The sequence below is a fragment of the Coffea eugenioides genome, chromosome 11 (assembly GCF_003713205.1).
Source record: "Coffea eugenioides isolate CCC68of chromosome 11, Ceug_1.0, whole genome shotgun sequence".
Classification (NCBI taxonomy): Eukaryota; Viridiplantae; Streptophyta; class Magnoliopsida; order Gentianales; family Rubiaceae; genus Coffea; species Coffea eugenioides.
The window spans coordinates 46,556,765-46,573,139 of record NC_040045.1 but is presented as its reverse complement, the minus strand read 5'-3'; the positions used below and the strand labels follow the sequence as shown (position 1 = coordinate 46,573,139).

At 36.6% G+C, this 16,375-nt stretch overlaps 3 protein-coding genes across 3 annotated transcripts; 1 reads left to right on the top strand and 2 right to left on the bottom strand.

Moving 5' to 3' along the window:
• The first annotated feature begins 1,577 nt into the window (after positions 1–1,577).
• On the top strand, positions 1,578–5,198 carry LOC113753782 (F-box protein SKIP14). The gene is made up of 2 exons (XM_027298021.1): positions 1,578–3,286; positions 4,175–5,198. Exons 1-2 carry the CDS (start codon positions 2,354–2,356, stop codon positions 4,688–4,690), a joined length of 1,449 nt encoding a protein of 482 aa, XP_027153822.1. The 5' UTR covers positions 1,578–2,353; the 3' UTR covers positions 4,691–5,198.
• Positions 5,199–8,703: 3,505 nt separating this feature from the next.
• On the bottom strand, positions 8,704–13,251 carry LOC113751072 (trihelix transcription factor GT-4). The gene is made up of 5 exons (XM_027294930.1): positions 12,592–13,251; positions 11,783–11,821; positions 10,599–10,730; positions 9,538–9,762; positions 8,704–9,236 (listed from the first exon to the last, which is right to left on the bottom strand). Exons 1-5 carry the CDS (start codon positions 13,190–13,192, stop codon positions 9,028–9,030), a joined length of 1,206 nt encoding a protein of 401 aa, XP_027150731.1. The 5' UTR covers positions 13,193–13,251; the 3' UTR covers positions 8,704–9,027.
• Positions 13,252–14,477: 1,226 nt separating this feature from the next.
• Positions 14,478–16,216, bottom strand: LOC113753446 (mitotic spindle checkpoint protein MAD2). The gene is made up of 7 exons (XM_027297601.1): positions 15,918–16,216; positions 15,783–15,798; positions 15,542–15,672; positions 15,333–15,453; positions 15,132–15,235; positions 14,899–15,020; positions 14,478–14,805 (listed from the first exon to the last, which is right to left on the bottom strand). The coding sequence occupies exons 1-7, from the start codon at positions 15,988–15,990 to the stop codon at positions 14,749–14,751; spliced, it is 624 nt and encodes a 207-aa protein (XP_027153402.1). The 5' UTR covers positions 15,991–16,216; the 3' UTR covers positions 14,478–14,748.
• Between the last annotated feature and the right edge of the window lie 159 nt (positions 16,217–16,375).

Here is a 16,375-nt window from a genome sequence, read left to right as displayed (position 1 = left end):
ACCACATATGTTACATTTGTCCCACATGTTGCATAATCACACCCATATTTTTTTTTTTTTAATCAATCGTCATCTCTACTCTTATTTATATTCATATTCTATCTTAATCTAATTACGAGGAGACTCAATTGGACCTATAAAGAATTGATGGAGATAAAACAATTACCGAATCAGACGGAAGCGTGATGCAAATTGGCAAATTGGTGGGAGGCATCCTACCAAAGCCTTAAAGGCTGGTGGTGGCCACCAGCCTAAGGCTGATGGTTGCATAACCACACTCGTAGCTCTAGTCAATTAGTGTGTGTAGCTCGCCAAGCAATTTCCTTCATGTCCGACAGGACAGACAACTGGTGAGCATACAAATAATCCCACATATTTAACCAATTGATGGACTCTGGCCCTCGGGATGTGTGTGATAGATTTAGTACTGGAATACTGCTGATTCTGTCAATTTGCTTTTAATGGTTTAGTTTGATGGAACTGCATGTCGCATTTTTCTGGTGGGTTTGATATATATAGTAGGTGGAAATGAAAATGAGTTTCCAATCTTTTTAGCCTTCTTTCGTTTCCATATGTAGATTGATTTTACCTAAACTTCATTTATATTTGGACTGCCTTCCACGCATGTATAAGGATTGCGGGTGTGTCACACAACTCTACAAAGAAGTGGAGAAAAATTCTTCTCAACTTAAAAAAAAAAAGGAAAAAGAAAAACTAAATAATACATTAGTAGTCTAGGGTAAACATTCATTTATTGTGACAAAGTTAGAATTCTTTTTGGTCAAGAAAAAAAAAGAAAAGAAAAGAAAGAGGCTTGGATGGATAAGACTATGTTTATCCTTTTTTGTAAAGGGTGCCCGATGAACAATTGTTAATACGCGTCAATCACACCTAATCTATTAAATGAACGTACACAATAATAATAATTATTATACTTCCATGAATTTATATACTTTTTTTTTCAATTCGTGTTATTTTTTAAAAATTTTAATATCTAAAACGTATTTTATCGAGTGTCTAATCTTTTACGAGATAAAATAATAATGATAACATTTGGTCACATATAGTAAATCTTTTACGACATCCTCGTGTTGTGCTGCCCCGCGTTTAAATCCAATTCCCAAGCGTAAAAGTTACATCATATATAATAGTAAAATTTCCATCCCCAAATGACGCCAAAATTGGAGTTAAATTATCTCACGCAATAACTGAGAACGATATGCAATGTGTACTCGTTAGCCCGAGTTCTCCGTACTAAAATCAATATAAAAGTCAAATCACACACTCCAATTACTTCCATAAGATAAAAGCAGAGTGCGTTATGATAACTCCCTTTGACCATGTAAAATTCCATTTCTACTCTTCAAGGTTGAAAGCTCAAACACAACCAGTAACGGGTAGAAAACCCAATGTGAGTAAGATCGCCAATTACGGGTTCCCTCAAACACGTGAATCCAATTCCCGCCACGACTTTTACCGAATACATCGTAACAATATTCTTTCCCTACACGTGTCTATTCCCATCATCCCTCTTTTTCCATCTCCCCTAAATTGGAAATAATTCCCAATTTTCCTTATTCCCTCCCCAGTTGCCGTCCTCGTCTTCCTCCTCGCTCCTCCTCCTCGTTTCCCTCCTTCACCTCCTTTATCCTGTCGAAATTCCCACTTTTTTCATATTCTTTCTTTTCTGTATAATTTCAAATTTGTTCACTATTTTGTTCATCACCAATTATTTTCTCTGTCGGGCTGGATTGGCATTCAATCTGATAATTACTTTTGGGAAAATTAATCGGTCTTGTTGGAATTCCTCCGTCTCGACGAGAAAGAAGTTAAACCATCATCAATAGGTTATTTTCTAATTATTTCTCTCGATCGATCATTGGGAATAAATTTTATTCAAAAACCCTAGTTCTTAATAAATACCTTAATTCTTCTTGTATATATTTTTTTGTTGTTTAATTCATTCATTCAGCTTTGTATACATTAGTTTGATAACAAAATTTACTAGGTTCCAAGAAACTCAGTGAGATTTTGGTGCGTTGTTTTTGGTTGGCATCCAAAAATTGAGAGTCTGCTTGTTGAATCTGATTTTGTAGCTTAATTTTTTTAATTTTTTGTTGTTAAAAAACGTTATTTTTTTGGTCATTAAAACATATTATATACACCAAAAAAAATAAAAATTATATACACCAAAAAAAAAAAACTATAGGAAAAGAAAAGAAAAGAAAAGAAAAAGAAAGAATTTTGACTTTTTAAGATTATTTTCCCTGTACTTTTCGTTTAATTTTGTTTCTTTGAGTTCATCCGAGAAAATCAGGCACTAAACTATATAGTTTGTGGAAGACAATCGAGAATGGCCTTGAATTATTCTCATCGGCCCATCTTCCCTGCTCATATAGCAGAGGATAATTTGGTTTCTCCGTTGAGGATTGTTAATGGGTATCTTGTTGAGGGTGTTCCTGAGAGGAGTTACGAAGGTTTTGCTAGGCCACAGCATGGAAGACGTGAAATTGAGGAGTTCATTGATCGGGCGAGGGATGGAATTGATGGTTGTAACTCACGGGAATCAGGTTCTGAGGATATTGTCGATCTTCTGCCTTCTGATCCATTTGGAATGGACATCAGCACCACTTTCACGGCCATCACTGGTTGGCTTGAGGATCTTGAGGTGGATTATAGAGGTTGTGGGACGAAGAACAATAATATTGGTGTGGGCAACGAGGATTACGGGTTATTTGCAGGTTTTAGTATTTTATGGAAAAGTGCAATGAGGCTGCAGTCGATTCCTGGCAATGCTCAGACTAATTGGAATATGAAAACGGCTGGCAAGATAGATCAGTATTCTGAGGCGAGAGATGTGGGGCATGCATCAGCCCAATCCAGTTGTGAGCCTGCCAACCTCGAGGGGAACATAAAAAATGTGGGTGCCATTACATGTTCTCTTGAAATTGAGGAGGAATCTGAGGATTCTGTGTGGAGTTCTGTTTATGATGATGGATCTCCTCATGAAGCATTGTACTATGCTCTTGGTTATTTGGGAGTTAAAGATCTGCTATTAGCGGAAAGGGTTTGTAGGTCCCTTTGTCATACAGTTCGAAATGATCCCCTATTGTGGAGGAGTATCCACATTGAGCAGCCCTTGAATGAGAAGATAACTGATGATGTTCTTTTCGAATTGACTAGCAGGGCACAAGGTAACTTGGAATGCCTGACTTTGGTGGAGTGTCCAAGGATCACTGATGGTGGTCTAAGGCGAGTGCTTGAATCTAATCCACGGTTGAATAAGGTCAGCATCTTGGGCTTTTAGTTAGTTCTTTGTCCTGTAAATTGTATCTGCCTTTTTAGAAAAAAAAAATTAAACTTGTAAGTTATGTACATGAATGTCCTATCTCTAGGTAAATCAGCTATCTGGCTGAATGAGGTGCCATATATTTCCTGTGCGCTTGTTCTTAAATGTAGATTATACTGTCAGAATTCATGAAATGGTTTATGAGGCTTTTTTTGGATGCTTTTTTATTCTTTGGATACATAAAGCAAGTTTCTTACATATTCTGAAGTTCTTTTGTGAGAATGTTTGAACATTAACGAACCTAAGGTTGGTTTGTATTTGCATACTACTCAGTACGAACATAGTTTATAAATGAATCAATTCGGCCTTCTGTGGAGTTACTGGATTTCAAGAACCCAAGTTGCTCTCATGCTTGCTTTTGCCAGTCATCAATTGGAACGTGCTGAATCAATTTTTCTTACAAGACATAAATTATAAATCTTTTGGCAGATTAAGATTGTAAAGGAAAAGATTCTTTGTTGATTTTGTGTCAATTGCTGGAGAAGATGATATCTACTGCACTAATTCTTGGAACATGTAGAACCTGCCTTTTAAAATGGGAAATAGATAAAAACTCATTGATGCACTATGTTTAGGTGTTTTATAAAAATTGACAAAGATATTTATATCTATTGATGATCAGGTTGCTTGGATTGATTTTAATTTTTTGGAATCTAAACATCATTCTACTTGATCATGCACCGAGTGGTACATGTGCAACTCTTCTCCTTGAAGTTGCTTTGAAGCACATTATGTGCGTCAATCCCAATATTCCTATTCTTTGTCTTTTTATTTTGCCAGTACGATCTTAATAAGTTTTTAAATTCATTTTCTTGCTTCATGCAGTTATGTGTTCCTGGGTGTACACGATTGAGCATTGAGGGGATTGTTAATATTTTGAAATCCTTCAACCCTCACAATGGTTCCCTGGGTATAAAGTACCTGCGGATTGGTGGGCTTTATGGTGTAACGCATGAACATGTTGAAGATCTGAAGATCCTGTTGGGTGTGGATAAAAAAGTACAAGAAAATATTTGCAAGCCACATTTTTACTTGAGGGGAAAATTTTATGTCTTGTGCGATGATGATCGTGCGCTTGATGTTGAAGTATGTCCTATATGCCAAAAGTTGAGGCTGGTCTATGATTGCCCATCTGAGGGTTGTCAGGTGAAAGATCAAAATGCTCAATTATGCAGGGCATGTGCGCTTTGTATTCCTCGCTGTGCTCAGTGTGGTAGGTGTATCAATGATGGTGAATATGAAGAGACATTTTGTCTGGACAATGTTTGTTCAGATTGTTTTCAAAATCTATCCAAGGACCATGACAAGCAAGATAGAAAGCTTGGTTCCAACACAAGTTGAGCAAAATAAGAATTTCAGTTACCAAGGTTGAAGATGATGCTGGTATGATGGAGAAATGAAGGGATTATGTTGATGATACTAGTATGATGGGGAAATGAAGGGATTATGCTGATGATAGTATGCTACTTTCCCTACATGTTTAGCTGCAAAAATATATTTCCACTTGATGTGTTTGCGCCTATGATTGATGAAGTGATTCTTGTTGAAGGTCCTATTATTGTGCTCAGACGCAGACACTTGTTCTTAGGAGACTTTGCTTATGGTTACCTGAACCTTTTCTGTTCCTTGAGCTCATGGTTCTGACCAATGGTTCGAATGCTTGCACTGTATGAGTTTAGCGGTGGTTTTGACTATATTAGTGTCTATGGACATAATATTTAAGTATATATGCACAACATGACCGTGAATTCAGTGATGGCACTGTAATATTTTAATTTCTTGTTTCTGTGAGCCTTTATAACTTTTGAGCGTAAATGAGATATTATTCAAGGATTTAATTGTGACTTAATTGTTTGATGGGCAGCTTTGCAGGGGTTATATGTGGATCGTACTATTACTTTTCATTCTGATAACTTACAACTGAATAGGTGGAAACGCTGAATAAAGATGTTTGGTTAGCATAATTTGCAAAAAAGATTTTCAAATATTATTCAATTTGCATCATAAATGTAATTTTTAATCATCTTTTTATCTTCATCCCTTACGCATCAAGTACTATTACTTTTCATTCTGATTACTTTGCAGGGGTTATATGTGGATCGTACTATTACTTTTCATTCTGATAACTTACAACTGTATAGGTGGAAACGCTCAATAAAGATGTTTGGTTAGCATAATTTGCAAAAAAGATTTTCAAATATTATTCAATTTGCATCATAAATGTAATTTTTAATTATTTTTTTATCTTCATCCCTTATGCATCAAGTAAAAATAAATAAATAAATAAATAAAATTACAGACATTGATAATGTAATGACCAGATCAAAAGCAAACATGCAGCTTGAAACTCGCCATTTTCTCTTTGTATCCCTCTTCAAGAGCAGCTATTATGCTTCCCGCATCATCTTGTTCGATGGCCTGCAGACTGCATCTATGTTCCTGTAAACTAGCCAAAATAGCAGTCAAACTTGACGAAGCAACAGCAATAAATTTATATTTGGAAGAAGTAAAATTTGATTTAGAAATTAGACAATGGAGCATAGAATGAGTTGTCATTATATAGTTGCTTTTTCTTTCTGCTTTTTCATAATTTCAATTTTACACAACTTAATTATATTAATATGGAACCTACATTTCAACAAATGATCCATTGATTCACCATTAACCCGCCAACCCAGCCTCTTCTTGGGTTGATTCTTTTGGCGCCGGGGGTGGGGGTGGTGGATTTGGTAACTACAACTTGTAGACCTATAATGCTGATTTCTTGCCCGTCAACCGGCTTATATCCCATATAAATTGCTATCACTCCGGAATTCAAAGGTGCTGTATATTTTGAAGGAGAAACCTAGCATAATATGTTGCTTAGTTGGACGAGAAATACAAAGGAATAAAAATTGTTGCACGCTTATTGGTGCAGTTTTTTCTATAGAATTGGAACTTGGAAATCCTTTAGCTGTTCGTGTTAGTGCTTTTACCATTCTGTTACTTCTGTATATCTGTTGATTGATGGATATGAAATCTTTTGTTAGTTTTATTACTTTGGGATAAGTTGCTGTATTCGGTGGATGGATCATTTTAATTCTTCTGTTCTCGGACTGCAGACAATGGAACTTGTTGTACTCGTTCATTTGGCGGCTTTTCTTATGGGTTTTTTTTTTTTTTTTGCAGGAAGATGTGTAGTGTGCAATTGCACGTATTTAAGGGCGCTTCTGATAAAATTGAGATCTTCATTGATTGCTCAAATTTGGACAATGATTTACTGAAGCTACTTAATTGATCATCGAGTACATATGTCTTTTGATAACTGACGGTTGAATCTCATGAATTTTACCATTTTTCCCTTAGTCGTTAATGATGTCTTATTTTGTTATATTTGAACCATCAATACATGAAATTTAATTTCGTAAAAAATGAAAAAAAATACTTCTCTAAAATGGGCATTGAAAAGGAATGGATTAAAACAAAGCGACAACAAAAGTATCCGATGACAGATTTATTAGAGAAAAAAATGAGAGCTAGCATGCATATAAGTAATTCATTTCAAAAGTTAGTATTGCTAATTTGTGAGTTAAATTCTAACATCCCAGTGGCCAAGGGAGGGCCCTTAGGGTCTTCTTGCTGCCAGGTTCAAGGTTCAAATTCTGTGCCTATGGTTAAAAATGGGAAGGCTGTGAAGAGGGATGAGAAGATTAAAAAAAAAATCAAAAAAAAGAGTTCAATTCTAACATCTAAATTTAAATTTATTATGTATTAAGTGATAGGTGTAAAGGTTATTACATTAGTTTAGAAGTATGTTTTGCCCATATTTTTAGAGCTATCAAGCATATAAGAGGTTCTATTGTTGTTTATCAAATCATATCTTATTATGGTTAACTTTTAAAAGCTAAATTTGACTATCAAATAGGAGACAAAGATAAGGAGAAGCATTTGTGATAAAAACCATTCAAAATTGCAATTCGCAAGGCGTTATCCTAACTAAGTTAATATCACGGTTGACGATAAAATCAAGAAAGAGTGTTGCAAAAGCTGTTCATCAGGATATACAGTCTATCTTAACTATCGAGCTATAATTGTATTCATATCCTTCTTGACTTTGTCTAAAATTCCATGCCTTGTGAAGGGACAAAATCTGCTCCCTACCCTTGTTCTTGGTTGGGTTCCTCCGGTCAGCTGAAGAAAGCACCTTGGAGTTGTATATGGTCGCTTTTATTTCTCACCGTGGACTTCCATTTTGCATATCTCTCCAAATAGAGAGCTTAATTAAAGAAATTGTTCCACTGACTCAATTGGCTATCTGATTGGAAAGTTGTATAACAAGTTTTCTTTTCTCTACAATTTCCCCGTGTGATATAAGGGATAATCAAATAATGCGCAATAAATAAATTAACTGGAAATGTGAAACAAAACTTGCATTAATTGATTGAATAATTCCAAGTATTGGAAAGTTAAAATTTGCTGCTTCGTCCTGTGTTTATTTTGTTCGAGGGAGGGTGCTATGAAATATATGGAGAACATACATTCTAAAAACTCTTTCACATCGTCATGATGTATTGCATGCAAAATTGCAACCCGCCATGCACAAATATGCCAACAAAAGCCAGAGGGAGCTGTAGTGGAGGAAAAAACAAATATAAAAGAAGAACAACATACTAAACCATGCTATAAAGGTCTGGAATGGAGATTAACCTTCCATTTATCTAAAGGCTTTAAATGAACAAGAAAAATGTGCTACATACCATATAGAATTTGGAAGTTACAAGCAATGATCCATATATGAAACTTGGTAGCTGATCCAGGGAGGATGAGAAAAGATTGCTCCAAGAGTTTTTTCCATCAACAAATCACATCCGAGAACAAGAGAGGTTAGTTGTATTAAATCAAATCCTCATTATTGTTTCTGGGATTTCTTGCCGAGGCTTTTAATCCAGCTGAGGGTCAAAATCTTCTTCCCAAGTTTGTTCTTGTTAGACCCACCTTTCCCCTTCTTCTTCTCATTGTCTGAAGCAGGTGGTAGGGGTTCGGGGTCCCATTGGTCAGCCCAAGAAAGGCCTTCAGATTTATACACATCCATTTTTCTTCCGGTCTCCTCAAACCTCCACTTTGCACATTGCCCAGACAGGGATTTGCTAAGGGAGAGATTAGCCGAAAGGTTAAGTAGCAGCTAGTTGCTCTCGTCTACAACCGGGAAATGACTCTGATCCATTGCTTGAAAATATATGCAAACAAATAAAACCATTGCTTGATTCTCTCTCCTCTGTCGTCCATCCTGAAATTAATCTGCACCTCTAGTTGTATAATAGACTATGAAAGGAAGAGTTGCTGCGCTTAAAAATGATGGACGGTCTAAAAGAGGGTACCATTTGAAATTTTCTCTCTTCTTCTTTGTCCAGAGTAAATACATTTGCAAGGTACAATATCCTCTCTTCATTAATTCCGCTTGAGATACTCAACAAAAGTTACTTTCAGGGGTACAAGGTAGTCATTTGGCCAAACCACCTTCCAAGGCAGTCAAAACGTAATTAAGCCAACAGACATAAAATCTCGTTTTAGGGACGCAAACAGCGTCCCAGACAGGGGCAGGCCAGACCAACAAAGCGCAATTTCGAGAATTAACTTTCTTGTTTTGGTACGATGTTTGAAATCCAAATCAGGGTCTAAGTTCCTAAATTCTGCTAATTCTACCCTAAATTTACACCGCGATACACTGCACCAGGACACAGATCATCCAGGCTATCGATGTTTCGGTAACCATCGTACTCTCTCAGACACGTCCATCCTCGACGAGACAAAAAATCACGAAAGTCATCCTCACTGTAAAACGTTTTATCCTCAGTGTGCACTGGCAAGTCATCTGCTTCCTCGTACAGACAGAATTTAATTGTCAGACCTGCGAATCAGAAGAATTACTTAAAAGAGATCTCACCAGAAGAATTTAAATGTCAGACCTGAGAGCTGGGCCATGGTATTTAGTTCCAAACACAATCTACACCAGGCCTCAGTCCAGAATTACTATAAAATGCTAGTAATATTTGTCTATTTTATAATTAAGAATAAAGAAATGTGCATCACCATGACCATAGCAAGAACACTGGTCGGAACTAATTTATCACCGTGAATTGCTTTAGAAGTGTAATGCAGGACCGTTAACCATCTTCTGGCTGTTAAAAAGCATACAAGTGTAGCATTACCTTCATCAACATGGAGGGTATAGTTCCCCAAGGGCATATCCCTATCAAGAGTTCGGACAATGTTATTATCATCCTCCAGCCAAAATGCACGCTTCGTCCTTAACCTGAAAGTGGCCTTGATAGCTTCCTTGATGCCATCAGGAGTGCCGTCTATACCAATTCTTTTTGTGTAATCCCCCCACTTGACAGATATGACCCTCCCTTCATATGATGCATTCTGATGACCTGCCCAAGGACAAAGTGAAACAAAACAAGAAAGAAAAAATTATTACAGATCTTAAGACTTGTCCAAGTCCATGACATTGTGCTCCGCAGCTACTGAAATCTGACTGTCTATGCTACAAAGAAAAGAAATACCAAATCGAATTTGCACAAGGTTCACTACCAAGTTTATTGAGTTTTCATCTGAGATCGCGGATAACCAGCGAGAGTGAACTTCCAAAGGAAGCAGACTGCAAATTTTACATTAAACATTTATTTTGACTACTCATTTCTTCTTTGGAAACAATAGCTGCCCTATCCTATTTAGCTTCCGTATCTACTCTCTCGAGCTAGTACCATTAATAGAACATTACGTAAAGTACATAGCCCTGCCTCAACTTGAAAGGGTAAGGCTGCCTATTCCTAAACCTTCCTAAACCAAGAATGTTACTTCCAAACTAATCATTTGTGTGAGACTTGAGATTGACTTCACCTCAAGGCTGTAGAGCTACCATTTCAAATACCAAATTATTATCTTAGTCATAGTCATCCAAGGTTATTGCATAGTATATATCACGGTGTTTTCAAGATCTCAATATTTTCTTTTAATTTTAATTGGGTGATTACTCTCGATCAAGGAATTAGCGCCACTGAGTATGATAGGGGCACGATTTACACACACACACACACACACATATCCATCTTGTTACCGGAAGATAACTATGGTTTTGTCCAGCCCCAAAAAATAGATTAGAGTTATGTTTAAGAAGGAATCAATTGCATCCCCGACCAAAAGCAACATTTATAAGAAGCATAAAAACTGTATGCTGCTTGTTGAAATTTGGATGCATTATTCTAACCATTTCCAGGATTCTCTCTCCAGTTCCAGGGGGAAACTTCACTAGCTGCAACTGCTTCTGTTGCAGTGATGGCCAGAGGATGCCCATCATGATCCAACCGCCTTTCCAAGTTAAGGGGCTGCCTACCATCACCTGCATGCCAAGGATGTCAAAAGCACAGAGTTAGCACTGCAGTGGATTGTCAAATGGACAGACCACTCCAACTCATAAATGAAGAAATTTCCAGACAAATGGATCTAGTACATTTCGGAATCAGAAGATATGCTTATGAGTTCATCTACAAGAAAAACTACCCAATGTTGGCAAAATCAGATCATGGTTAAGAGCAAACTGTCAGCTTTCAAGGTTAAGCAACATGACTAAAGGAAAAGAAGAACCATGAGATCTAACCAACGAATGATGCCTGCTCTCTTTTAACAATCTGATCCCTGTATGGAACAGATGCAGAGGCATTTAGAAACTTCCTCTCCTTGTTTCTAGCATTTTTCATTTTTTATTCATGTACTCTGTTTCTCATCCATTACACATTTATGTTCTGTTTTACACATACTGGCTACTCTCCAATCTTTAAACCACAGTTTTGGCTATAGACACAAATACAACATTTAGTGCCATACCTATGTGCAAAGTAGACCAAGCCAGACTGGTTTATGATCATATGCTGGTGGGGCAAACTTTGTACAAAGCATACTTCTAAGCATCATAATATCATTAAATAAGAGCATACTGTGCAGTCAAACATTTTGAAATCCATGCATGAAAATTACCAGCAAGAAAATTCTCTATATTATTTTTTGCTTTTAAATCTCAAGTTAAATTATCAAAATCATACGTGAATCAACATGTTAAGCGCGTACAAGGCAACACAAGCAACTTCCTAGTTACCAAAACTATAAAGTAGAAATTGAATGTGCTAGCCATTCTAATTTGTGAGCAGTTTTAATTTGTGAAGGACCTTCATCAAACAAACCAACTTTTGTCACTTAACTACTAAACAGTTCTCAGTAGTGCTAACCTCAGCAAAAGTCCATGCAGTTTATCAAAGTCCTTGGGGAGGGGCAAACATTTGCGAGGAATTGCAAATTCAACATAAACTTGGTTATTTGTAATTTGTTATCTAAACTATACTCAAGTAAAGCAATTGACAGTTAGCACAAATGACAAAAGCTTAACATATAACAAACCTTCGACTGTTTCAAATGTAATACTGGTGTCATCAATACCTGCATTTGTAAAATAGGACAATAAGATTGCATTACAAGCAATAAGTTTTCCTATAAATCAACAAGTATCTCTTCCTAGAAATTCTGTTTTCACTAAAACATGCACACACATGCATGAGCGCACACACAAAAATACACACGCAAAACAGTAAAGACAACTACAAGGTTTAGCTTGAAGTCCATTCAATAGCAATTTCCTCGCAGTGTTACAGCAAACCATCATGAAACATCAAAACCAGAAAAGAAACTCAATCCATCTCTCATTGCATTTCCTCCAGCCACATAAAGTCACAAAAACAACAAAAGTTGAAAAACAAAAAAATTCATGTTAACCTTATTAAGAAGAGGGCCCTATACTCCATTCTGACTCCTTGCTTTGTAATTCCTCATTACAGTACAAAGAAATGGAAATGCAACCCAGACACCAGATATCTTAACCATTACCAAAAGCAGCATAAAGGAATAAACTTCTATTATTCAATAAATTGGAAGAGGGCTCTTGTTTCTCCCTCTACTACTTTGACTCAAATTTCCTTGACGCAAGACCAAGAGATGCAAATTCAATAAAATAAAAAATAAAAGAAGAAACAACAGTTAAATTTATGCATTCCCTCATCAGAAAGCTGCATAAATGAATTAACTTTATTACAAGAAGTAGGACTGACGGTCCCTATAACTCCTCCATTTCACTAGCTTAACTTTTTTTTAAAAAATCATCAATAAAACACAAGTGCAAATTCAACCTCAAAAATTTCTTTTCTACAACGTACCCTTATCAGAAAACTGCATAAAGGAATCAACTTTATTGGAAGAAGTAGGAGGAGGGCTCTTGTAACTGCTACTGTTCTTGCTTCTTTCCCTCAGAATCTCCTCAATTTCCTTGTAGTACGACATCTTCGCGGACCCATTTCTGTCCCCATTCTGTTTCACCTTCTTAAACTCCTTGAGCAAATTCCTCCACTTATCAGTACACATAGTTGGAGATCTATCAAACCCTTTTTCCCTCATCTTCAGAGAAATCTGGTCCCACAAATGCTTGTTAGATTTCGAAGTATTAAATAAGGAATCAATTTCTCTCCTTAAGCTAATAAGGGCTCGAGTTTCTTCTTGAACCCACGTCTCAGCTCGTTTTTTAGGGGCTTTTAAGTCAGAAGAAGAAGATAATGGGTGAGTTGTATTGGTGTTGTCTTCGCCACCGCTGCTGGTGGTGTCACCCCCTCCTCCGACGCCCAAGACTTGGCGGTGCTGGGGCGGAGGGAGGTGGTTGTTGGCTGTGGAGACCTCGATGATCATATCTCCGGTGGCTGTTTCGGGATTATCTTCTTCTTTGTAGAAGTCGATGGCTCGAGGGGGCTGCTCAGACACGTACATGATACTGGACTAATTAGAGAGTGAGTCGGAGAGAAAAGTAGTAATTGGGACGGTCTTAATTCTTGTTGGTTGTTTAGATGTTGGTACTATTTATCACCTTGAATTTCGCATTTTCCAGATTTTTGCCTTTTCTTGTATTTGGAAAGACCGGAAAACCTTTTTTTCCTGCTAAATGGATTTATGAACAGCATTAACTATTTAAGGGCTCAAATTGGAAAGTCTTAAGGTTCACAAAAAATGAAGATAAAGTGCAACCAAATGAATAATTATACTAGTATTAGGGGAGCATCTACCATGTAATATATGATACTTATGGTATCTCATGATTCTTTTTCTTTTTTTTTTTGTTCACACTGTTATTTTTACAATGTGATATGTTTCTTTTGTTCCAAATTGCAGATTACCTTCCAATTGAAGAATATAGCTAACATTTAAATTCTCTAAATTATCCTCATTTAATATATTTTGTCATTAATAAATATAGTTTATCTTATTTAATACAATCAACTTTTCCACACCAACAACTACTTTGATATATATCATCATTATTACTGCTGTAATTAATATAAAGGTTTAGTGATTGGAGAGAGGGATGAGCTGGGTAATTCGGGAGATGATGTGTAAGTGAGAGATCCCAAATTCGAATCCTATAATTTAAATTGAAAAAATTTAAAAAAAAGGGTATAGTGATTGATGATATTTCTAATATTAATATAAAGATATTTTAGAAAAATATTAGATTAGATTTATTTTTTTTACAAAATTAACTAATTTTTTTAAAATTGTGTAAGGAAAAAATCAAAATTATCAAAGTGGGATGACAGTACCACGCCGTAGAATTTCCCCTAGCACTAGTTAACCACAGGGAAGAGAATAGCTAGATATATTCGTCATGCTGCGTCATTTTTTAAAAAAAATATATTTATAGATTGCAAAAGCTCGCATTCAAATAATAGTAGCGCTTGCAGCTAGAGGTCCAAGAAACTTGGGACCTGCCGATTGATGCAAGTGCACATTCTGTACAGAAACTTGGGACAGAGGATTAAGAGCAACACGAAAATTGATGGCTCAAAACCTAAAGGCGACAGGATTTTGCATAAGGGTTTAACCCCTTTTCTAAGGGCTTTGATGAAATGCGGAGAAAAGCTCCGAATTGAGGACCTTCGAAGAGATTAAAAATGCAATAGCGAGTTTTAGGCACTTTGAGCATATATGTGCAGAGCCCAAATTGAAAGTCGAGTTCAGAAGCAAGCCAGCCAAAATCAGGAGGACAACTCACCAGATGAAACTTGAAAGTGTGATATATGGCAGGGACAACAGAAGATCAAATTCAGAAGTTCTCAGTTGCAGTTGGCTCATCCAAAAAAATGGACCAGTACAAAATACATCAATGTCTTAACAGTGTGAATCAATGATTCACAAAACAAATTCACAAGTTGCTCATCCTAACAAATCAACTATTACAGAACACACCACTGCAACAAGATGTGAATCAATGATTCACCAGAGTTCACAATTTGAATAAAACCAAGACGGAAACAACACAGATTTGAAAGTTATGGCTCGTCCCACTCGTCGTTCTTGTAAGAGACCAAAGTGTCAACCTTGTGTATCTGCATTTAAAGAACAAACCTCAATACTTAAATTTGCGAAACTTTCAACAAGTTAAGGTTATATTCTGACTGATTCTGCCCAGCAGACCCTACCTTTGTGTCAAAGGAATGTAACTTAACCATCTGTGGATTCGCAATCAGCTTAGCATCACTCTCAATCCAAGTAAATGGGACTGCAACATCTTTATCAGTATAGGCTAAAACATCAAACACACCTGCATTCAGTAACAAAAACCATCACATTTAGCCCATCCCAAAATTAAAAATAAATAAATAAATAGATTTCAAGAAATAAGATAACCCGATGAACTCTATTCTATACTGACAGGGTTCATCCAGGCACGGCAAGTAAGTAATGCTGGAAGCTATCTGTCTCATGATAGCTTGGATTTCCCTCATAATCTCCTTATCACTCTTTTCCCTTGAGACACTGAAATTGATACCAAACCAAAGAATCCATAAGCATAGGAGCACAATTTCCTTTTCCAAAATGACAAAAAGAATCTGGGATGGAGGAGGAAATATACCCCTTCTCAACCACTTCGCTGTCAGTCTCAATACTGAAATTCCACCTCTCTAGGACCTCACCGCTGGCCTTGCTCATGATGACAAGGACTACCCTCTGCAATTTCCCAGCTTCCAGCCATTCTTTTACAAAGTTCCAATTGAACAACTTTAAGTCACATGCAATTTCAAATAGAGATTGAGAATTAAAGTAGCCCGAATCCAGAATTACCTGAAAGCTGAGAAGTTAAGTTTGAAATGAAGGTTTTGACACCTTCATCCTGAGTAAGCAGCATAGGTAGCCCATATTTCTTCACCTTTCCAAAACTTTCCTCAGGGTAAACTCCGCGGTTGTACAATATGCTAAATCAAGAGGAACAAAAAAAAAAAAAAAAAAAACTTAGCATCCAAGATTCTACATTCAAGACCCCAACCCAAAAAAAAGGGGAAAACTGAGTATTTAAATTCTGCACCTGTTGGCTGCATAACCTGCAAAGAATTTGCAGGAAACACAAAAGTTAGGTACAATTTTACCAAGACCACTAAAGAATTTAAGAAAAGTAAAATTTTGGGGAAAATTAAAGAAATGAAATAAGGATCAAACATACCAAAGAATTCGCTGACTATTGCTGCTGATCCACGAAGGGTGATGATATCTTTGGTGGCTATTCTTGCAGCCATGATTTTCTTCTTAGGTCTGAGAAATTTGAGAAATGTTCGAACAAGAAATTTAATGACAGACTTCTGAAGGGTTTATGAATGAAAGAAAAATACCAAGAAAATGGTGCTCAATATACGGTTGGGTTATCAAAGAAACAAAAGAGGACTTTTAGTTGGGTTTCGATTCTTGATAATTGATACAGGAACATGAATATGAAGAAATGGTTTAGGGTTTGGACAAAAATGAGAAAGCAAAGGTGGCGCGTTAACGGCTACTTGTAATTTGGTTAACGGTCGAATTGTTTTGAAATTGGCGATTTAACGGTTGGGAACTTGAATCTGAGTGGGACAAAAACGGAGCCTACTTTCTCCGGGGCTCCAATTTCTAACCCGGCTTGACTGGTGC

Coding starts and splice junctions, on each gene's coding strand:
- LOC113753782 (XM_027298021.1), top strand. CDS start 2,354: ATGGCCTTGAATTATTCTCATCGGCCCATCTTCCCTGCTCATATAGCA. Junction 3,287..4,174: donor CTAATCCACGGTTGAATAAG/GTCAGCATCTTG, acceptor TGCTTCATGCAG/TTATGTGTTCCTGGGTGTAC.
- LOC113751072 (XM_027294930.1), bottom strand. CDS start 13,192: ATGTACGTGTCTGAGCAGCCCCCTCGAGCCATCGACTTCTACAAAGAA. Junction 11,822..12,591: donor TATGCAGTTTTCTGATAAGG/GTACGTTGTAGA, acceptor TTACAAATGCAG/GTATTGATGACACCAGTATT. Junction 9,237..9,537: donor TACCCTCCATGTTGATGAAG/GTAATGCTACAC, acceptor TCTGATTCGCAG/GTCTGACAATTAAATTCTGT.
- LOC113753446 (XM_027297601.1), bottom strand. CDS start 15,990: ATGGCTGCAAGAATAGCCACCAAAGATATCATCACCCTTCGTGGATCA. Junction 15,236..15,332: donor AGCGAAGTGGTTGAGAAGGG/GTATATTTCCTC, acceptor TATCAATTTCAG/TGTCTCAAGGGAAAAGAGTG. Junction 14,806..14,898: donor TACATTCCTTTGACACAAAG/GTAGGGTCTGCT, acceptor CTTTAAATGCAG/ATACACAAGGTTGACACTTT.